Genomic DNA, 23882 nt, shown 5'->3' with positions numbered 1-23882 from the left:
TAGAGGGGAAATGTTCGTGACGCCACCTGTGGTATTCGGCCAGGGTGATCGACGCTGCTTTAACGGGTCCGCTGGGGTAATGTTATGGCAGCTAGATGGTATACCTTCCCACAGGTGACGTATATCCCCAGGGCTTCCCAGTGTGTAGATGGTGGTATGGTGAAAGGCGCTGTGAAGAACGAGGACACAGGGTTGCAGTCTCTTTACCTTTACTGAAGACTTCAGCATCCACAGTCCAGAGCACCAGACCACAGGGCAGGCAGAGTCCGGCCGGTTTGGAGGCAAGTCCAGAGTTCCCTTGTCCGAGTAGAAATCAGTAGCCTTCCTCTAGCGCTGCAGTGTTGTAGTCCCTTACTGCTAAGCTTCTCATAAGGTCCTCACGGATGTAATAGATGTTATGTCTCTCTCTCTCTGTCCCCTGGATAGGATAGGACAAACCCGTATGACCGGTGGCTTAAGGCGGTTTATAGGGACTCTATCATGCCTCAGCCTCTAAGGGGTGCCACCTTGCCTCCTGGGTATAGGGCGGGCAGGTAACGTGAAATTAGCTCTCCTGCCGGTCTCTGGAGCAAGGCATAAAGGGTCGTTGCTCCCTCGGTGTTCCGGCTACCGGGATCCTGCGCCTCAGAACGAGGCAGCCTGTGTAGGGCTGGGCTCCTTCGGGTGTCCACTCCTTTGCTATGACTTACAATACAGTTCTCCTTCAGTGTCTCTTTCTGGAAGCTGCAGCTCTCAGGGCATGCACAGCTCCGTGTCCTTCTTCCTCGATCTCTGACGGATCCCACCCCTGTCAGGGACCAACTACCTGAGCGAAGCTCAGCCAGCAACTAACTAACTTTCCCTACAGGTCACCAGTTTTACCTAAGTGTGGGGAGTGACCAAATAAATAGGAGCAGAGCTCCCCCTGGTGGCCTGGAGTGTGAAATGTTGCATGTTTGTGATACCTGGATGCAGTTGTCCTTCTTTGCATCTAAACGTAACACCACCCTCCCCTAGAGGAGAATGATATTACTGCAACGACCAGGACCCTGGGGTCCTGCACTAGCACACTAACATGGGGGCATCTGTGACTAGTACGCTAATATGGGGATATCTGTGACTAGCACACTACCATGGGGGCATCTGTCACTAGTACACTAATATGGAGGCATCGGTGGCAGACACTAATATGGGGGTTTCTGTGACTAGCACACTAATATGGGGTATATGGGACTAACACACTAATATGGGGGCATCGGTGGCAGACACTAATATGGGTAATGTTTGCATCTTGTGCATATAGAGGTGTGGTTGCCTTTCCTTTGAGCTGGGCATTATTAGACCGGGATCACACATATGCGAGATACGGCCGAGTCTCGCAGGTGAAAACCGAGCTGTGGCGCCGGCACTCCGGAGCGGAGCATGCAGCCACACAGTAATACATGGAGCTGCACGCTCCGCTCCGGAGTGCCGGTGCCAGAGCTGGGTTTTCACCAGCGAGACTCGGCCGTATCTCGCATATGTGTGATCCCGGCCTAAATGTGGTCTCCCATGGCTGTGTCTCCACTAGCTGGGCTCAGTACTTCTCAGCCCTTATCCACATGCATGTCACTTGACAAACAGTAAGGTTTTTAATATTAGAGTTAGGACTGTCCCAGATAGGGTCACCGTGAAGTGGTGGGATGGCGTTTGCATTTTTTGGATAAAAAACATGTTAAGTACCGTATATTATTTTCATGTACTAAGCTATTTATTTATTTACTGCAGGATACTTAATCATTATATTTGTGTCTTTTTTTCCCTTTTTCGTGGCCAGCGTGAATGTGGGCTTACACTCTGCATGCACACCAGTTTGTATCCCAGTTCCTACCTTTGTTTTTTTCCTGTGTTTGCATCTTGTGCATTTAGGGTATGTGCACACGCTGCGGATTTTGCTGCGGAACCGCAGCGTTTCCGCAGCTGCGGGTCCGCAGCGGTTTCCCATGAGTTTACAGTACAATGTAAACCTATGGGAAACCAAATCCGCAGTGCACATGCTGCGGAAAAAAATGCGCGGAAACGCAGCGGTTTATTTTCCGCAGCATGTCAATTCTTTGTGCGGATTCTGCTGCGGGTTTACACCTGCTCCAATAGAAATCTTCAGGTGAAAACCCGCAGAGGAAACCGCAAAAGAAACCGCAATAAATCCGCAGTAAAAACCGCAGCAGTTCTTCACTGCGGATTTATCAAATCCGCTGCGGAAAATTCCACAATGGAATCCGCAGCGTGTGCACATGGCCTTAGAGGCGTGGCAGCCTCACCTTTGAGCTGGGCATTATATTGATGTGGTCTCCCATGGCTGTGTCTCCACTAGCTGGGCTCAATCTCTCTCAGACATTCTCTACATATATGTCACTTGACAAACGGTATTTAATATTAGAGTAAGGACTGTCCCAACTATGGTCGCCGTGACGAGGCATTGTGGCTTTCACATTTTTTTTTAATCAAAAACATGTTACCTCAGTACCATATATTATTTTCATGCACTATGCTTTTTATTTACTGCAGAGTTATCATTATGTTCCTGTCCTTGGTTTTTACTAATATGCTGTGCTGCTTCCTTCTTTGTATTGCTGTTGTGCCCATTGGCGGTATGACTGGCACCTTGTATGGTTAGTAACCAATGGTGCTGGTGGATCTGCAGCCCATGCTGTGCCAGGTGTGGAGCAGCCCCCAGTACAAAATCTGCCCTAGGGACCCCCTTCTGCCATGTAATTTTTATACTACTGGTGATTTGGACCTGGGTACAGCTACCACCTCAGCACTTCTTATAGCTCTTCTCCAGTTGGCATGGATTGATGCCTGGAGGAGCCACTATCCAATTTTCGGGTGCATTCAGAGCAGTGAGCAGAGATGTGCTGGACATGGCTGTAACCCCTCAGTGGGGCTTTGTGGCCATACATGTCGTGTGCACACGTGTGCCCTGCATGCATCAGCCCATAACATGACATTCTGCTTATCATTGCTTATCAGATGCAGCTTATCCCCAGCAATGTCTGACAATCTCCGGCCGATAGTGATCTCTGCCTCACAGCTCGCTGGTGCTCACATCAGACATCAGCAGATGATACAATCTCTTCAATCAAAATTTCTGTTCTCATTACCAGTAAACATGGGGGGGAAAGCAGAACAGCTGCTAAGCAGCCTGACACCCAGCTTTCCTACACCTCTGAGAGGCCAACATATGTGGATGCCGATAGGTGTCACTGCTGGCCCTATGTTACGATACTAGGAAAGTTGTGCGGCAGCTTCTGTGGGAAATGTAATGATGGCATTCTCAATATCACCCATCTTTCCCAAAATCAGAAATACCACTGGCGGCTAGAGCTGTTCGGATTCACTACTATGTGCCCCAGAGCCAATGGTGCAGGATGGGGGTAAATAGAGGAGGTGGTGGGCAGGGGTACAGCAACAATTTCTAGCATTATGTGGCCAATGTTATGTAGTCTTCCTGTATAACAGTATTACGTAGGCACTGTATGACGGTGTGCTTATTATTATTATTATTATTTATTTATATAGCCCCATTAATTCCATGGTGCTGTACATGAGAAAGGGGTTACATACAGGGTTATAGATATCATTTACAGTAAACAGGTTTACAGTGACAGACTGGTACAGAGGGGAGAGGACCCTGTCCTTACGGACTTACATTCTATGGGATAGTGGGGAAGATACAGAAGGTAGGGGTGGGCGGCGGCGGCTCTGGCGGTGGTGAGGCGGCGGCTCGGTTATTGTAGGCTGTAAGCTTTCCTGAAGAGATGGGTTTTCAGGTTCCATCTGAAGGATCCGAGGGTGGTGGATAATCGGACGTGTTGAGGCATGGAATTCCAGAGGATGGGGGATATTCGGGAGAAATCTTGGAGGCGATTGTGTGAGGAACGAATAAGTGCGGAGGAGAGTAGGAGGTCTTGAGATGAACGAAGATTACGTGAAGGAAGATATTGGGAGATTAGTTCAGAGATATAGGGAGGGGATAGGTTGTGGATGGCTTTGTAGATCAGTGTTAGTAGTTTGAACTGGATTCGTTGGGGGATTGGGAGCCAGTGGAGGGATTTGCAGAGGGGAGAAGCAGGGGAGTAGCGAGGAGAGAGGTGGATTAGGCGGGCAGCAGAGTTGAGGACAGACTGGAGTGGTGCAAGAGAGTTAGCGGGGAGGCCACAGAGGAGGGTGTTGCAGTAATCGAGGCGGGAGATGATGAGAGCATGTACAAGAGTTTTGGTAGATTGTGGGCTGAGGAAGGGACGGATTCTGGCAATATTTTTGAGTTGGAGGCGACAGGAGGTGGCAAGAGCTTGGACGTGAGGTTTGAAGGACAGGACAGAGTCAAGAGTTACCCCGAGGCAGCGGATTTCAGGAGCGGGAGAGAGCGTGATGCCGTTTACCATAATAGATAGATTGGGTAGGTGGGATACGTGAGGTGGGGGAAAGATGATGAGTTCGGTTTTGTCTACATTGAGTTTTAGGAAGCGAGAGGTGAAGAAGGAGGATATGGCTGACAGACACTTCGGGATTCTGGACAGCAGGGAGGTGACATCTGGGCCAGAGAGATGGATCTGAGTGTCGTCTCCATACAGGTGGTACTGGAAGCCATGGGACTTTATGAGTTGTCCTAGGCCAAGGGTATAGATGGAAAAAAGTAGGGGTCCTAGGACAGAGCCTTGAGGGACTCCAACAGAGAGAGGGCGGGATGAGGAGGTAGTGTGGGAGTGGGAAACGCTAAATGTGCGGTTGGATAGGTATGAGGCAATCCAGGAAAGGGCGAGGCCTTTTTTTTTTTTTTTTTAAATTCGTTTATTTTCAAACATAAATAAAGTATAGCATACATATTTGACCTTGTCATTAGTCTGCATGGTTACATTTACAAAGGATAATAAGGACAGCACATACATATGCCAATTATTTCACAGAGGAAAAACTTATGTGTGCAATTATAAAACAATCAAACACAAAGTTATAAACATAAAACTCTTAAACTATAACCAAACCAAGCCTCTGAAACTATTAAGCCACCATTTAACGATAGTAAACAATATTTCCCTCCCTCCGCTGCGCAGTGCTTGTAGAACATGAGTCAAACAAACCATGTCCTTGTCTATTAGTCATGTCATAAGGTGAGGGCAAGGTCTTTGATGCCAAGGGAAGAAAGAATCTGTAGCAGTAGGCAGTGATCGACTGTGTCGAAAGCAGAGGACAGGTCAAGAAGGAGGAGGATGGAGAACTGTCTGATAGCTTTGGCTGTGACTAGGTCATTAGTAATTTTTGTCAGGGCAGTTTCGGTGGAGTGGTGAGGGCGGAAGCCAGATTGGAGGTTGTCAAGGAGAGAGTTAGATGAGAGGTGGGAGGAAAGTTGACCATGGACATGCTGCTCAAGGAGTTTTGAAGCAAATGGGAGCAGCGATATGGGGCGATAGCTGGGCATAGCAGTTGGGTCAAGGTTAGTTTTTTTGAGGATAGGTGTGATGGTGGCATGTTTGAAGGCAGAGGGGAAGGTACCAGAGGAGAGCGATAGGTTGAAGAGATGGGTTAGGGGTGGAATAAGCGTGTTAGTGAGGTTGGGGAGCAGGTGGGAAGGCATGGGGTCAAGTGCACAGGTGGTGAGGTGTGATTTGGAAAAGAGGCGAGTAAGTTCTCCTTCAGTGATGTTGGAGAGGGAGGTTATTAGGGAAGGGCAGAGGTCTGGTATATGGAATAGTTGGGGTGGTGGACAAGTAAAGGTTTGCCTTGTTTGGTCGATCTTGTTTTTGAAGTAGGTGGCAAAGTCCTCGGAAGAGATGAAGGGAGTTGGAGGTGGCAGTGGTGGGCGGAGGAGAGAGTTAAATGTGCTGAACAGTTGTTTTGGGTTGTAGGATAGTGAAGATACAAGGTTAGTGAAATAGGTCTGTTTAGCAGAGGTGAGGGCTGATTTGAAGTCAAATGTAGCTTGTTTGAAGGCAGTGAAGTCGTCTGGCAGGCGTGTTTTCTTCCAACGCCGCTCCGCAATCCTGGATGCTTGTCGAAGTTTTTTTGTGACATTGTTATGCCAAGGTTGCCTATTGGTTTGTCGCACTGTGCCATGCATGAGAGGGGCGACTGAGTCTATGGCTGATGTGAGGGTCGAGTTATAGAAAGCGGTGGCGCTGTCCGTGTCGTGCAGTGAAGATATGGAGGACAGGGGTAGGAGAGAGTCTGAGAGTCTGTGAGTGTCTATATGTGCGAGGTTTCTGCGAGGATGTGGTAATGGCTGGACATGGGGGGCAGGTGAGGAGGACAAGGATGAGAAGGTGAGTAGATGGTGGTCAGATAGGGGGAAGGGAGAGGTTGTGAGGTTAGATAAGGAACAGAGGCGGGTGAAGATGAGGTCTAGTGTATGTCCATCTGTGTGGGTGGCTGTGGAGGACCACTGGGTGAGTCCAAAGGATGAAGTAAGGGCCAGTAGTTTGGAGGCTGCTGGCTGGTGGGTGTCAGTAGGGATATTAAAGTCGCCCATGATGATGGTGGGGATGTCGGCAGAGAGAAAGTGAAGGAGCCAGGTGGAGAATTGGTCGATGAAGGCAGTGGCTGAGCCCGGTGGTCGGTATATGACAGCCATTTGGAGATTGGAGGGAGCGTAGATACGGACAGAGTGAACCTCGAAAGAAGGGAGGATAAGGGAGGGTGGGAGTTGGATAGGGTTGAAGGAGCAGTTTTTAGAAAGAAGGATACCCACTCCTCTGCCATGTCTGTTGCCAGAGCGAGGAGTGTGGGTAAACTGGAGGCCACCGTAACTCAGTGCTGCAGGCGAGGCCGTGTCAGGGGGCGTCAGCCAGGTCTCAGTGAGGGCCAGGAAGAAAAGGTTGCGAGAAGTGAAGAGATCATGGACCATGTGGAGCTTGTTGCAGACAGAGCGGGCATTCCAAAGTGCCCCAAAGAGGGGAAGCAGGGTGGTGGGGGTCAGTGGCACAGGTTTTAAGTGTGAGGGGTTGCGGTGGTTTCTCATAGTGTGAGAAGGATACCATTATGCTTACCATTATTATTATTTATTTATATAGCACCATTGATTCCATGGTGCTGTACATGAGAAAAGGTTACATACAAATTACAGATATCACTTACAGTAAACAAACTAACAATGACAGACTGATACAGAGGGGCGAGGACCCTGCCCTTGCGGGCTTACATTCTACAGGATGGTGGGGAAGGAGACAGTAGGTCGAGGGTTGCAGGAGCTCCGGAGTTGGTGAGGCGGTAGCTTCGGTAGTGAGGAGGAGGCAGCGGGGTCAGTGCAGGCTGTAGGCTTTCCTGAAGAGATGGGATCCGAATGTAGTTGATAGGCGGACGTGTTGGGGCTAAGAATTCCAGAGGATGGGGGATATTCGTGAGAAGTCTTGGAGGCGATTGGATGAGGAGCGAATAAGTGTGGAGGAGAGAAGGAGGTCTTTGGGAGGACCGGAGATTACGTGAGGGAAGATATCGGGAGATTAGTTAAGTGATATATGGAGGAGACAGGTTATGGATGGCTTTGTAGGTCAGTATTAGTAATTTGAACTGGATACGCTGAGGGAATGGGAGCCAGTGAAGAGATTTGCAGAGGGTGGAAGCAGAGGAGTAGCGAGGAGAGAGATGAATTAGTCGGGCAGCAGAGTTAAGGATGGACTGGAGAGGTGCAAGGGTGTTAGCAGGGAGGCCGCAGAAAAGGATGTTGCAGTAGTCAAGGCGGGAGATGATGAGGGCATGCACAAGCATTTTAGCAGATTGACGGTTGAGGAAAGGACGGATTCTGGAGATATTTTTGAGCTGCAGGTGACAGGAGGTGAAAGAGCTTGGATGTGCGGTTTGAAGGACAGGGCAGAGTCAAACGTTACTCCGAGGCGGCGGACTTCCGGTACGGGGGAAAGCATGATGTCATTGATTGCGATAGATAGGTCAGGTAAGGAAGATCTATGGGATGGAGGAAAGATGATGAGATTCGTCCACATTGAGTTTGAGGAAGCGAGAGGAGAAGAAGGAGGATATGGCTGATAGACACTCTGGGATTCTGGACAGCAGAGAGGTGACGTCTGGTCCAGAAAGGTAGATCTGAGTGTCATCAGCATAGAGGTGGTACTGGAATCCATGGGACTTTATGAGTTGTCCCAAGCCAAGTGTATAGATTGAGAAGAGTAGGGGTCCTAGAACAGAGCATTGGGGGACTCCAACAGAGAGAGGGTGGGATGAGGAGGTAGTGTGGGAGTGGGAGACGCTGAATGTGCGGTTGGAAAGGTACGAGGCGATCCAGGATAGGGCGAGGTCTTTGATGCCAAAGGAGGAGAGGATCTGTAGTAGGAGGCAGTGGTCAACTGTTTCGAAAGCAGAGGACAGGTCTAGAAGGAGGGGTACAGAGTATTGTCCATTAGCTTTGGCGGTAAGTAGGTCGTTAGTGATTTTGGTCAGGGCTGTCTCAGTTGAGTGATGGGGGCGGAAACCAGATAGTAGATTGTCAAAGAGCAAGTTAAATGAGAGGTGGGAGGAAAGTCCAGAGTGGACGTGCTGCTCCAGGAGTTTGGAAGCGAATGGGAGCAGTGATATTGGGCGATAGCTGGACATAGCAGTTGGATCGAGGGTTGGCTTTTTAAGGATAGACATGATTGTGGCATGTTTAAAAGGAGAAGAAGGGAAGGTGCCAGAAGATAGTGATAGGTTGAAGAGGTGGGTTAGGGATGGGATAAGTGTGGTGGTGAGGTTGGGGGGGAGGTGGGATGGGATGGGGTCGAGCGCACAGGTGGTGAAGTGCGATTTGGAGAGGAGACAATTAAGCCCCCCTTCAGTGATGTTGGATAGGGAGGTTATGGGGTTTGGGCATTGGTCTGGTATACAAAGGGGTTGTGGTGGTTGAACAATTAAAACTTGCCTTGTCTGGTCGATCTTATTTTTAAAGTGTGTGGCAAAGTCCTCAGCAGAGATGAGGGAGGTTGGAGGGGGCAGTGGGGGGCGGAGGAGGGAGTTAAAGGTTTTGAATAACTGTTTGGGGTTGTAGGATAGGGAAGATACGAGGGTTGTGAAGTAGGCCTGTTTAGCAAAGGTGAGAGCAGATTTAAAAGCGAGTGTTGCCTGTTTGAATGCAGTGAAGTTGTCTTGCAAGTGTGTTTTCTTCCAACGCCGCTCCGCAACCCTGGACACTTGCCGAAGCTTTTTAGTGGTGTTATTGTGCCAAGGATGTCTATTGATACATCGCACTCTGCCATGGACGAGAGGGGCAACTGTGTCAATAGCTGATGCAAGAGTGGCATTGTAGAAAGCAGTGGCACTGTCTGTGTCGTGGAGTGAGGATATGGATGCCAGTGGTAGGATAGAGTCAGAGAGTGTGTGGGTGTCTAGGTGTGCAAGGTTTCTGCGGGGTGCGCATTTTGCTGGACATGGATGACCGGTGAGGAGGACAGGGATGAGAAGGTGAGCAGATGTTGGTCGGATAGAGGGAGAGGGGAGGTTGTGAAGTTTAATAGAGAGCAGAGACGGGTGATTACCAGGTCTAATGTATGTCCGTCTGTGTGGGTGGCTGCGGAGGACCACTGAGTAAGTCCAAAGGATGAGGTAAGGGACAGAAGTTTGGAGGCTGTTGACTTAAGAGTATCAATGGGGATGTTGAAGTCACCCATGATGATGGTGGGAATGTCAGCAGAGAGAAACTGAAGAAGCCAGGTGGAGAATTGGTCAATAAAGGCAATGGCTGGGCCTGGAAGTCGGTATATGACGGCCACTTGGAGGTTGGAGGGAGAGTAGATGCGGACAGAATGGACTTCAAAACAGGGGAGGATAAGGGAGGGTAGAGGTGGGATTGGGTTAAAGGTGCAGTTAGAAGAAAGGAGAAGACCCACTCCTCCACTATGTTTGTTGCCGGGTCGAGGGGTGTGGGTGAAGTGGAGGCCTCCGTAACACAGCGCAGCAGGCGGTATCAGAGGGTGTTAGCCATGCTTCTGTGAGGCCAAGGAAGGCAAGATTGCGAGAGAGAAAAAGGTTGTGAATCACGTGAAGCTTATTGCAGATTGAGCGGGCATTCCAGAGTGCTCCAGAGAGAGGGAGCAGGGGGGTGGGCATCAGGGGCACGGGTTTTATGTTGGAAAGATTGCGGTAGTTCATATTAGATAGGGAGCGATAGGAGGGGGTAGTCATGGGAGGTATGAGCTGTGGGGGTCCAGGGTTGGGAGATATGTCTCCAGCAGTGAGGAAAAGCAGAGAAAGGGAGAACAGGTGCGAGAAGGAGAGTGGGCGACTTGTTTTATGTTTTCTTAGGACAGATTTGAGGTTGAGGAGCAGGTCAGCAGAGGAGGACAGGTGGGGAGGTAAGAGGGAAGGGGAGATGATTATTATTATGATTATGATTATTATTAGTAATAAGAAGTGCTTACTCAGCAGACATACCCAAAAGAAACAGATGATAGAGTGGGGTCCTGACTCCTGCCATGACTAACTGCCGTTGAAATAACTGCGGCATCTGGATGCTTTGCTGCAGAAAAGCGCGTGCCTGACCCCACAAGCGTGCACCCCTTAAGATGCTACTAAATTTATAGGACTGAGTAAAGGATCAGGTGAGAGGGATTGTGGGTCCTTATTTGGGATAAATTAGCAATTGGCCAACACCCCAGGGGAGGTTACATGGTCAAAGACACTTTGCCTGGCTGCAACCATATGCTCTAACACCTTGAACACGATAGATACACGATACCATAGAGCAGTATTATGTAGGCACTGTATGACGATGTGCTTACTGTGGAGCAGTATTATTTAGGCACTGTATGATGGTATGCTTACCATAGAGCAGTATTGTCACAAAGTCTCAGGTGTTTGCTCATAAGTCTCCTGTGTATCCCCTGCTGGTTCAGGGTCTCCGGTGTCCTCAGTGCTAGTTCAGTCTCCATTGTACACCGTTCTGGTTCATGGTCCCCATTGTACGCAGTGATGGTTCGCAGTCTCCAGTGTTTGCTCGGAGTCCACTGTCTGCACACTGCTTGTTCAGGGTATGTGGTGTACACTCTGATGGCTCAGTCTGCAGGTGTACACTCCGATGGCTCAGTCTGCAGGTGTACACTCTGATGGCTCAGTCTGCAGGTGTACACTCTGATGGCTGCGTTTCCAATACATGTCGCTGGTTCACTCTACAATGTACATACATGAGGCCCAATTTGCATGCACCTAATGTCGCTGGAAGGGCTCAGAGTCTATAATCACAACCCAATAATACCAGTGTATACAGCACCGGTTAGTTCTGTGCCACCCGGCTTTTGGTGCCACGTTTTTTATGCCAGTACCAACAGCGGTGGGCACACCACCAGCACAATACTAAATATGGTTTCTGCTCTAACATTATACAAATACGGTAGTTAGAAAAGTCTCAAATTCGGGGTTTTTAATCTATAATTATAGATGTAACTGTTCATCGATCTTCTCTGTTAACGAATCAATTTGCAGATTTTGATTGATCTGCCGCCATCGGATTGGCATAAATCTACATAAAGTAACGATGCTAATAAGCTATTCCTCATAAAGGGCGGGCAGCAATTATACACCGATTATTAGCATCTGTAACAGTATATTACACCGCTGATGGTTTGCAATGATGCGGTTGGGCGACGGATTTGGAAAGTCAGTGGCTAAAGGGCACAACCTGGCGCTCCTTATGGCTGCTGCTGGTACTGGCTTTCCGTGGCGGTGAAGAAATCCTCCAGGACGCCTTGCAAATATTCAAAGGTCGGTCGTTGCTCTGAGTTTTGTTGCCAGCACTGCAGCATGATGCCATACAGCTCCTGAGGGCAGTTGGCTGGGCATGGCATGCGATACCCACGCTCCAGAGCGGTGATTACTTCCAGATTGGACATTCCTGGAAGAAAAGCAAATAACTTTTATTCACGTCCTGCCATTGGAACGTCACCTGTCCGTCCATAGGAGATACTTTTCTCCGATTCCTTGTTCTATTTGTTTCAGCCCACTTCTGCCTGCAAAACACAATGCTCTCACCTGGATACGGGGTCCTTCCATACGTGATAATTTCAGTCATTAAGATGCCAAATGACCAGACGTCAGATTTGATGGTGAAGGAGCCGTAGTTGGCTGCCTCGGGAGACGTCCATTTAATGGGAAATTTGGCACCTAAAATATCAAAAACATATCTGTCCAGATGGCACCTGACTTTACCAGCCACAGCTTGTCCCATTACTGCTGACAGTTACCCTCTCGTGCTGTATACTCGCTGTCCTCGATCACTCGAGCTAACCCGAAGTCTGCGATTTTACATGCCAGAGATGCGGACACCAGGCAGTTTGCGGCTCTCAGATCCCGGTGGATGTAATTCTTCTGTTCAATGAACCACATCCCCTCTGCAATCTGTAGGCATAAAAAGCAAGAAAATGTAAAAAACAAAAAATATAAGCCGTAATCTGGGATGTGACCCCAATACTGCCTGACTCTGTGAGCCTCACCTGGGCAGAAAAGTCGATAAGCTGCGGCAGCGACAGGCAATTCCCTTCCTGGCTCTTGAGGAAGTCTAGAAGGCTGCCCTTCTCCATGTACTCAGTGATGATGTATATGGGCTCCTCCAGGGTTACTACGGCATGAAGACGGACGAGGCGGTCATGCTGCAAGCTCTTCATGAGGTTGGCTTCTTCCAAAAAGGCCTCAGGAGACATACTGCCCGGCTTCATGGTCTTCACTGCCACCTGTGTGTGCCCATTGTATGTCGCTTTGGATGAGAGATGGCACAAAGGTGAGTGCACAATAATCACCAGGGAGTGTATCTAAGCCTTCATGTATCATACTGTCTGCTCAGATTAGTATGTAATGTGTGATACTGTCTGAAGACCTGAGATATCTAAGCTTATTGTGTGTGATACCGTCGGCTCGGCTGCTTATCTAAACCGATGATGTGTATACTGTCTGCTGAGTTGGTGTACCTAATCCTATAAAACATAATAGGAGTGTCCAATGAGCCACTGTATCAAAGTCTATTGTGTGTGATATGAGCTGCTTTATCTAAGTTTATCATATGTCTGCTAAAATTGGGGAATCCATGCCAATCATGTATGATACTGTCTGCAGAGATGGCGTATCTCAGCCTTTTAATGAGTGATACGGTCTCCCGAGCACATACCCAACCAAACATCTCCAAACTGTCCAGCTCCAAGCTTCTTCTCCAGCTTCAGCGATTCCCTCGGGACCTCCCAGGCGTCCTTCTCCCATGGTTTCTGTGGACGAGCCGTCTTACAAGCCTTGGTGAGATACTGGCACAACCCGTCCATATTACCTGAGAAGGTAAATCAGACATAAATCCTAAAGCTATGGCCACCAGACTTACAAATCGTTCCTCCAGATAGAATTCTATTCCAAGTACAACTTGGTGAGATCATTCATATTACTTTCCAACGTCATTAAATGCCACCTCACATTCCCCTTCTCCTGACCGGGTGCTATTCACACAAGGTTGGTGACCGTATCCCATAACATGGCGTGCAGCTTTGTGAGCGACACATGATCAGGGCAGGTTCTGGAGAAAATCAGTGAGCGTTTTCATTCAAGTACAGCAAAAATCGTCTTGGGCATCCACTATTACCTCCTCTCATACAGCTGCCTAAAGGTTCCCCTTAAAAAAGGATTTTTCCTCCCATTTTAACCATTGCCCATCTTACTTTTATAGTAGGTGACCAGCTCCTGCAGAGAGCTGAAAGTTTTGCGAGGAGAGACGTAGAAACCTCCATTATCCAGAGTACGGATCTTGTAATGCTTCACCATGTTCCCAGACTGAGAGTTGTAGTCCCTGATCGAAAGTGAGTAACAACCTGAAAGAAATATCAGTAGGTGACGTTAGACCTGATATTAACCAGCAGGTGGCAGCAGAGCTATATAAAAGCCTATAGCAAGTGAAAAGTGCAGCAGCTTTGGATGTGACTGGAGTATTGAACATCATTTTATAGCGGCCAGTGCCGCCCTGGTTCACTCCATATAGTTTGATCTCATGGTTCTGCCATCCTATCCCCAAACTTTCATACTTATTAAACCCAGTAGTTTTGTACATTGACATCAGGAACCCTATATGTTGCACCTTTCATGGTCTCACTGTCCCGTATCATGAATGCTCCGGCCTGGTTCTCGGAGGACAGTAGCTGCCGCTCTGCCTCTTTCCTACCAACGCCCGTAAAATACCATCTGTGGAAACAAAACAAAGAAATTATCTATCTACTAAATGGAAACTTGAAGATTTGCTCAAACTCAGGGCTGCTTGATACTTTCGTGATACTGTGAAATTCCAAATCTGCTATTTCAAAGACAAGTGAGATATTACAAATTGTTTTTAGGGTAATGGGTAACAATTTTCTGCTGACTCATTTCATAATATATTTTTATAGTAGCTCACAGATCTCAAAGAAAGACATGATAAAATTCTGTCTACCTACAGCCACCACTAGGGGGAGCTCACTGCACACTGGACTCAATAATAAATATGTATGCACTGAGCTCATGAGCTCCACCTGCTGTAAACTACTGGTACCCAGATTTTTATAATCTTACGGAGGGGTTGGGAGCTTTATATAAGAAAAGTGGAGCTATAAAGATATATAATGAAATGAATCAATGCAATCTGCTTTATGGGACAACTAGTGGACCTATTTACTTATTTCAGACAGCACCTTCTTAAAGGGGTACTCACTCTTCAGACTCCAGGGAATCAACCCGTCCCACATAATTGCTGGGAATATAACCTTCTTGTCCTGTAAGGATCAGACGAGCTTTCCACCATTCTCCAGACCTATACCAAGAAAAAAGTTATAACGAACTGTTCTATATATTGACAGGTTCGAGGGGAAATAGTATATCTAGGTTATAGGGAAGCTACGGTACAAAAGGAGATGTAATAATTTCTATAAGTGCTGATCTTCTTGTGGTGAGAGAGAATTATTCTAGTATTGGGCGCCATAAGAAGCAGACGACAACCCTTGTTCTCCTGTCTGGGGCGCTGTTCCTCACTTTGCAGTGAGGTGGGGACACAGCAGCTCAGACCACAGCACAGCACAACCATAAGTACATCATGAGCCTGTAATATTCTAGTACTTACTCCTCAAGAAGCTGTAAATTATCTCCTTTCTGAAATGTCAGGTCATCCGGGTGCACGCCGTCATAATCGTACAAAGCCACGAGGATGACGGGATCGTTGCCTGTGAGCAAACACGCCACATGTTGAATATCCCCGCACCATGGAGCAATGTGGTACTGCCTGCTGAGCTGTGCATCTAAGCCCATCATGTGTAATAGTGTCAGCTGAGCTGATCTATCTAAGCCTATCATTTGTGATACTGCCTGCTAAGCTGTGCATCTAAGCCCATCATGTGTAATAGTCACATCAGAGATATCGTATCTAAGCCTATCATGTGTAACAATGACAGCTGAGTTGCTTTATCTAAGTCTATCACACGTGATACTGTCTTCTGGCCCACTGTACACATGATTCATTAGCTGTGAACTCGCAGGATCTGTTTGATTGCACCGTGAGCAGGAGAACTTTCTCACGCTCGCGATGCCATCAGCTAGGTAATAGTAGTTCACAGGGAGACACTGAGCACATGGGTGCTCAGTGTCTGCTGGATGACAGGCTGTATGGTCGTATCACGCAACCGTGCATCCTGCCATCTAGATGTAGCAGAGCTGGACCCGTCATGGGACAAATGGATTAGCAGCATCTCTGCGGAAAGGTGAGGAATATTGTTGTTGTTTTTTTAACTCTTTTGCAGATGACGAGGGCATCAAGGGAATGGGCGAGGTCATAAGTATGGTTTAATTAAGATTATTAAAGGAGTCTGTGTCATTCTTTCAATTAAAGGACTTTTTTCCGGGTGTCTGTGTTTTCATACAATGTGAGGCTGCCGTCACACTAGCAGTATTTGGTCAGTATTTTACATCAGTATTTGTAAGCCAAAACCAGGAGTGGGTGATAAATGCAGAAGTGGTGCATATGTTTCTATTATACTTTTCCTCTAATTGTTCCACTCCTGGTTTTGGCTTACAAATACTGATGTAAAATACTGACCAAATACTGCTAGTGTGATGGCAGCCCGACTATGGGGTTAGTAATGGAGGCGTCTTATTGACGCCTCTCTATTACTAACCTTGGGTCTTGATGTCACCTGATAATACAAAGGTAACATCAACCTCCCCCCAAATATCACCCCACTTGCCACTGCTACAGGGTAAGTGGGAAGAGCGAGGCTAAATGCCAGAATTGACGCATCTTAGAGATGCACCTTTTCTGGGGCATCTGAGAGCTGATGTTTTTAGTCTGGGGGGGTCAGTATCCATGGCCCCTTCCTAGGCTATTAATATCAGCCCGCAGCTGTCTGCATAGACTTTGCTGGTTATTAATTATAGGGGACCCCACGTCATTTTGGGGGGGGGGAGTCCCCCGCTTTAATAGCCCGTAAAGGCTAAATATACAGTTTTGAGCTGATATTAATAGCCTGGAAAGCTCCATGGGTATTACCCCTTCCCAGGCTATAAACATCTGCATCGGCCGTTGTCTTTCCCTCTGCTGGATAACAAAATTACAAGGAAGCCCACACCATTTTTTTCAGAAAAATAATCTTTTATTAATTAAATACATGTCCAGTAATTTGCACACACACTGTACTAATTGTATTTGTCACTGACATCTATATATTTATCTATTCTTTTTCTATTTACTGTATGTAATCCATCTCTTCTATCCTGTCGGCTCCTGCTGTGATTTTACACTACATGGCTGAATTGCTGGGTGTTATTCTATCTTTGAAGAATATTTCCTTTGAAAACGATGTGTAAATGACAGAGAATTGCTCTATGTAAAAGCTCATGTTAAAATCGCATTGCAATCGGATGTAAATTGGATGCTAGGTGTGAAAAATCGGATTGTACTCGCATAAAAAAACGCATGACACTTGCATTACACTTGTCTGACTCTCCTGCATCAAAATCGGACCGATTTTAAAATCGTTAGTGTGACTCCAGCCTATCATGTGTGATACCGACTACTCAGCTGCGTATCTAAGCCTATCATGTGTGATACCGACTACTCAGCTGCGTATCTAAGCCTATCATGTGTGATACCGACTACTCAGCTGCGTATCTAAGCCTATCATGTGTGATACCGACTACTCAGCTGTGTATCTAAGCCTATCATGTGTGATACCGACTACTCAGCTGCGTATCTAAGCCTATCATGTGTGATACCGACTACTCAGCTGTGTATCTAAGCCTATCATGTGTGATACCGACTACTCAGCTGTGTATCTAAGCCTATCATGTGTGATACCGACTACTCAGCTGTGTATCTAAGTCTATCATGTGTGATACCGACTACTCAGCTGTGTATCTAAGCCTATCATGTGTGATACCGACTACTCAGCTGTGTATCTAAGCCTATCATGTGTGATACCGACTACTCAGCTGTGTATCTAAGCCTATCATGTGTGATACCGACTACTCAGCTGTGTATCTAAGTCTATCATGTGTGATACCGACTACTCAGCTGTGTATCTAAGCCTATCATGTGTGATACCGACTACTCAGTTGTGTATCTAAGTCTATCATGTGTGATACCGACTACTCAGCTGTGTATCTAAGCCTATCTTGTCTGATACCGACTACTCAGCTGTGTATCTAAGTCTATCATGGGTGATACCGACTACTCAGCTGTGTGTCTAAGCCTATCTTGTGTGATATCGACTACTCAGCTGTGTATCTAAGCCTATCATGTGTGATACCGACTACACAGCTGTGTATCTAAGCCTATCTTGTCTGATACCGACTACACCTGCTACAACATTTCCCATCATGTAATGTTTCTGAGTTGCATTTCATGAATTGTCATCTGACTGTAGCAGTGATGCGGCCGCCCCAGTGTCCTCCTCCCCCACTCCCGACCACTCCTGATGGCGGTCACTTACCTCCAACGCCAGAGACTTCTTTTGGGTTCTTCTGTAAAATAATCAATGCACAACTTAGAATAACTATCTGGACATGTGATCATACAAGCACAATGATCAATGACGACAGAAGTGGTTAAGTTAATGGTAGAGTCCAGGATTAGAAAAACATGCCTTTCTTTTTTTCAGAAATTGTGCCACCCCTAGTTCCAGGTTGTGTGTGGTATTGCAGCTTTTGCACCAATCACTTGAACAAAGCTGAGCTGCAAAACCAGACACAACTCATAGATAGGGGTGGCGCTGTGTTTAGAGACAGGTAGCTAGGTTTATTTTTTATTCCAGACAACCCTTTTCAGTATTTATAAAAGCCAAGAAGTGATAAAACTCTGACAAGCATACCAGCATTTTATAATGTAACTGTTATTTAAGCAATTCTTGAATAAGAATCATTAGCAGTAAATTGGGAGTAGGGTATGTAGGGGCGGGTTCCACTTTAAGATGTAGAGACAATTTACATAACAGTTTGGAGAAGTGTCAGTTCTTCCGTTCACAGCAAGGGTGAAGCAATTGGGGTTTATTGCATTCGCTTCCTATATATTTGATGCAATCTCGCGAAGATGAAGTTTTGCACATCCGCCTGTAATTAGGGAACTTCCAAAACTTTGCTTCAATTTACCAGCAGACCATTAAATAAAATCTCCACTTTTTGCAAGATAAGAATATTTTGCCAATAGTTCATGAAGAAAGAGGAACCGGACTCGTCATGTATAGAAATAACGAGTGCTTGTCATTTCCAGGGAGAGGGAGAGCACTCGTCACTGCCAGGGAGAGTGCTCGTCACTGCCAGGGAGAGTGCTCGTCATTGCCAGGGAGAGGGCTCGTCACTGCCAGGGAGAGTGCTCGTCATTGCCAGGGAGAGGGCTCGTCATTGCCAGGGAGAGGGAGAGGGCTCGTCATTGCCAGGGAGAGGGAGAGGGCTCGTCATTGCCAGGGGGAGTGCTCATCATTGCCAGGGAGAGGGAGAGGGCTCGTCATTGCCAGGTAGAGGGAGAGCACTCGTCATTGCCAGGGAGAGTGCTCGTCATTGCCAGGGAGAGGGCTCGTCACTGCCAGGGAGAGGGCTCGTCACTGCCAGGGAGAGGGATCGTCATTGTCAGGGAGAGGGAGAGGGCTCGTCATTGCCAGGTAGAGGGAGAGCACTCGTCATTGCCAGGGAGAGTGCTCGTCATTGCCAGGGAGAGGGCTCGTCACTGCCAGGGAGAGGGCTCGTCACTGCCAGGGAGAGGGCTCGTCATTGTCAGGGAGAATGCTCGTCATTGCCAGGGAGAGGGAGAGGGCTCGTCATTGCCTGGGAGAGGGAGAGGGCTCGTCATTGCCAGGGTGAGTGCTCGTCATTGCCAGGTAGAGGGAGAGCACTCGTCATTGCCAGGGAGAGTGCTCGTCATTGCCAGGGAGAGGGCTCATCACTGCCAGGGAGAGAGCTCGTCATTGCCAGGGAGAGGGAGAGGGCTCGTCATTGCCAGGGGGAGTGCTCATCATTGCCAGGGAGAGTGCTCGTCATTGTCAGGGAGAATGCTCGTCATTGCCAGGGAGAGGGAGAGGGCTCGTCATTGCCAGGGAGAGGGAGAGGGCTCGTCATTGCCAGGGAGAGGGAGAGGGCTCGTCATTGCCAGGGGGAGTGCTCGTCATTGCCAGGTAGAGGGAGAGCACTCATCATTTCCAGGGAGAGTGCTCGTCATTGCCAGGGAGAGGGCTCATCACTGCCAGGGAGAGAGCTCGTCATTGCCAGGGAGAGGGAGAGGGCTCGTCATTGCCAGGGAGAGGGCTCGTCATTGCCAGGGGGAGTGCTCGTCATTGCCAGGGAGAGTGCTCGTCACTGTCAGGGAGAATGCTCGTCATTGCCAGGGAGAGTGCTCGTCATTGCCAGGTAGAGCGCTCGTCATTGCCAGGGAGAGCGCTCGTCATTGCCAGGGAGGGCGCTCCTCATTGCCAGGGAGGGTGCTCCTCATTGCCAGGGTGGGCGCTCCTTATTGCCAGGGAGGGCACTCCTCATTGCCACGGAGGGGGCTTGTCATTACCAGGGAGAGCGCTGGTCATTGCCAGGGAGGGTGCTTGTCATTGCCAGGGAGGGCGCTCCTCATTGCCAGTGAATAGGAAGGTTCTCAAATATACACTCCACAAACCACTGAACACCAGTAGTGTGACACTAATTTCCCCAATTCCTGGTCTGGAGTCGTTTAGTGCATAGGACCTGTGTCTAGTGGCTCAGTGTCTTTGTCCTGGTGTCTAGTGGTTAAGTGTCCCAGTCTAAGTATCCAATATTGGTGTCCAAGGGTTTATTGTCCCAATCCTGCTATGTTATTGTTTAATATCTCAGGCTCAAGGCCCATTTCCATTGGCCATTAATGAGCTCTGGTCCCTATATATATGTTGTTTGTCAGCACAAGGTAAAAAGACATACACATTCTGATCATGTTGCACAGGCCAACAATAAAAAAAAAAAAAGGTTTAGTCTCCCACTATTGGTGTCCAGTGGTTTAGTCAGGGCCGGTGTTAGGGGCAGGCAGACAAGGCATCTGCCTAGGGCTCCACTACCCCAGGGACTACCAGCCAGTGGCCTCTATGGGGCCCATGAGTCGGGGGCCCCACTCCAGCGCCGCCCCCTTCCACATCACGCATTCAACTGTGTCAGCATCATAGATGCCGATACAGTTGAAAGCAATGATGGAGGAGTGCGCGCCAGATGACGCTCCCTCTCTCATCACTCCCCCACTACCAGTGACGCAGCGGTCACGCAATGACTTCACTTCATCACGTGCCATGCTGTGTCAGCAGTGGAGCTGCTGAGATCTCACTGCAGAGACTGGAGCAGCGGGGGAACAGGGAGAGGTAAGTATTGTATTTATTTATTTTTTATAATACTGTAGGACTGTGGGGCTGCATTATACTCTATGAGGTGCCTGCATTATACTCTATGGCAGTGGTCCTCAACCTTTCTGACCTTGAGAGCCACATTCAGCTACTACCCCCCTCACAGTAGTGGCAACCAAAGCCCCCATTACAGGGATAATGATAACCAAAGCTTTACCACAGAAACCACCCTAAAGCAGTATACCAAGATCCAGGGGTTCCCACCACAGTCAGCATTCTCCGATCACGCACTTTCAACACAGTCACATCCAGCTTCAGGCACCTCCTCTGACCGATGGTATCATCCTGTCTCCAGCATACCATACTTAAATTATCTCTAAACCCCCAAGACCAGTAGAAGTGTACCCAGATCTGCTCTTCTGTGCAAGGCTTCTCACAAAGTTCACCATTTTGAGATGTGCTCTTCAGACCAGTTTACTAAATCTGGAGCTAATGCACCAGGCTGGCAGACAGCCGCGAGCCACATGTGGCTCGCGAGCTACAGGTTGGGGACACCTGCTCTATGGGAAGAGCTGCATTATACTCTGTGGTGCCTGCATTATACTCTATGGGAGGGGCTGCATTATACTCTGAGGTGCCTGCGTTATACTCTATGGGAGGGGCTGCATTATACTATATGAGAGGGGCTGCATTATACTCTATGGGGCTGCATTATACTCTATGGGAGGGGCTGCATTACACTCTATGGGAGGGGCTGCATTATACTCTATGGGATGGGCTGCATTATACTCTATGAGGTGCCTGCATTATACTCTATGGGAGGGGCTGTATTATACTCTGTGGGAGGGGCTGCATTATAATCTGAGAGGGGCTGCATTATACTCTATGGGGGCTGCATTACACTCTGTGGGGGGACAGCTTTATACTCTATGTGTGTATGAGGGGCTGCATTATACTTTAGCGGGTGGCTGCATTATACTCTATGTGGGGGTGCTGCATTATACTCTATGTGGGGGACCTGCATTATACTCTACGGGAGGGGTTGCATTATACTCTGTGTGGGGGGGCTGCATTATACTCTGTGGGGGAGCTGCATTATACTCTATGAGGGGGCAATATACTCTATGGGGGGCTGTATTATACTCTATGGTGGCAGCTGCATTTTACTTTATGAGGGGGCTGTATTATACTCTATGAGGGGGGTTGCATTATACTCTGAGGACTATGGGGTGCATTATACTATATGTATTTAAATGCTTTATGCATTTAATAACCCTCTGTGTCTGTACTTTTACATATTCTGGCTGATAACCGATTCATGCAGCATTACATGAACACCCGATGTCTTACATTATGGCTGGTCAGAACAATGAAAGTAATTGTTACCATCCACCTTTCGTGTCTCCCCTATTTCCTCATAGATTGTAAGCTTGGGATGGCCCTCATTCCTTGGTATCTGTTGATTTATGTGATTATTGTTATGCTGTAATGTCTTTTATTGTCTGTATAAGTCCCTTCTAAAATGTAAAGTGCTGTAGAATATGTTGGCGCTATAAAAATAAAATTATTATTATTATGTACTATATGGGGTCTGCACTATACTCTGAGGGGGTCTGCATTATGCTCTAAGGGGGGCTGCATTATACTCTATGGGCCAGCGGTATTATATTCTGAGGACTCTGGGGTGCATTATAATATATGGGCTGCATTACACTCAGTGCATTATAATATATGTACTATATGGGACCTGCATTATACTGTATTGAGGACTATATGAAGGACTATGGGGTGCTTTATATTATGAGGAGTGCATTGTACTATATGGAGGACTATGGGGGTGCATTATACAATGTGGAGGACTATGGGATGCATTATACTATACTGAGGACTATGGGAAGTGCATTATACTATGGAGAGCATATTATACTATATGGAGGACTATGGAGAGTGTATTGGACTATGGGGAGTGTATTATACTATATTGAGGACTATGGGTAGTGTATTATACTATATGGAGGGATATGCAGTACATTATACTATATGGAGTACTATGGGGCACATTATACTATAAGGAGGACTGTGGGTGTGCATTATACAATATGGAAGACTATGGGGTGCATTATACTATATGGAGGACTATGGGTTGCCTTATACTATGTGGAGGACTATGGGGTATATTATACTAAACAAGCAAAATGCTGTCTATTCATCGAGTGATTGGATTGTTTATACTGGAACAAAATCATTGTTCTCAGCACCACATCGCCCAGTAAAAACTGCACATATGCTGCTGATAACAGGATGCTGTATGGGGACAGATAGATCTACTAGTGACGCTGGTAAACGAGCGTCGAACGACTTCAATATTGTCGATCACAATCGTTTAGGGGCCTGAACTCAGCGCAGGTACCGTAAATATAGCCAAAATGTTTGTGTGATGGCGCAATATGTGAGCATTTAGGGCCCCACTTTAAACTTTAGCCCAGGGCCCCACTTTGTCTAAAACCGACCCTGGGTTTAGTGTCCCATTATTGATGCCCAATGTTTTAGTGTTGTAATCTTGGTGTCCATTGGTTTAGTGTCCCAGTATTTGTGTCCTGTGGTTTTATTTCTCATTGTTAGTGTCCGGTGGTTTAATGTACCTCAATTATTGTTTAGTGGTTTAAAGTCCCAGTATTAGTGTATAATGGTTTAGTGTCCCATAATTGGTGCCCCAATTATCTCCTGGATAGAGGTGAAGAGGCAGTAAACCATTGGAAAGCGGTAAACCATTTAAAATGGGAATGAACTATCAGATCTACTGTATATGAAAAAGATAGGGAATGTGTCGATTGTGGATTCTGCAAGCCATCCAAAAATAGATGATTTCAGCTGAAGGCCCATTATATCAAGTTTTACATAAGGGGAAGTTGGAGAAGGGCACTTGTGGTTTGATAGTCACACATGTCTTCTGAGAAACTAAACACTCACACTAATGAGCAGTAACTCGACATGATGGTGGATGAGGGGCAACATGATGGCCACACAAGGATGTCATTCAACACATGCAAAGCGGATGAGGCAGGATGCAAAGCGCTGCTTGGTGTTAACTTGACACCCTAGCGGTGTCGAAATTTG

The 23882-nt window shown here is 47.4% G+C and overlaps 1 protein-coding gene across 1 annotated transcript in view; it reads right to left on the bottom strand.

The window, feature by feature from the left end:
• Positions 1-11349: 11349 nt before the first annotated feature.
• HCK (HCK proto-oncogene, Src family tyrosine kinase) overlaps positions 11350-23882 on the bottom strand; it is a 28004-nt gene continuing 15471 nt past the window's right edge. The window contains exons 2-11 of the mRNA XM_077253101.1: positions 17916-17946; positions 15056-15155; positions 14651-14749; positions 14045-14148; positions 13632-13781; positions 13097-13249; positions 12429-12688; positions 12180-12333; positions 11968-12099; positions 11350-11830 (exon numbers count right to left, since the gene is read on the bottom strand). Coding sequence (XP_077109216.1) covers positions 11628-11830; positions 11968-12099; positions 12180-12333; positions 12429-12688; positions 13097-13249; positions 13632-13781; positions 14045-14148; positions 14651-14749; positions 15056-15155; positions 17916-17946 — 1386 coding nt within the window. The 3' untranslated portion in view covers positions 11350-11627. The remainder of the gene's footprint in view (positions 11831-11967; positions 12100-12179; positions 12334-12428; positions 12689-13096; positions 13250-13631; positions 13782-14044; positions 14149-14650; positions 14750-15055; positions 15156-17915; positions 17947-23882) is intronic.

This window comes from Ranitomeya variabilis, chromosome 4 (genome assembly GCF_051348905.1).
Source record: "Ranitomeya variabilis isolate aRanVar5 chromosome 4, aRanVar5.hap1, whole genome shotgun sequence".
NCBI classification, from domain to species: Eukaryota; Metazoa; Chordata; class Amphibia; order Anura; family Dendrobatidae; genus Ranitomeya; species Ranitomeya variabilis.
This window is presented reverse-complemented; position numbering and strand designations above follow the sequence as displayed.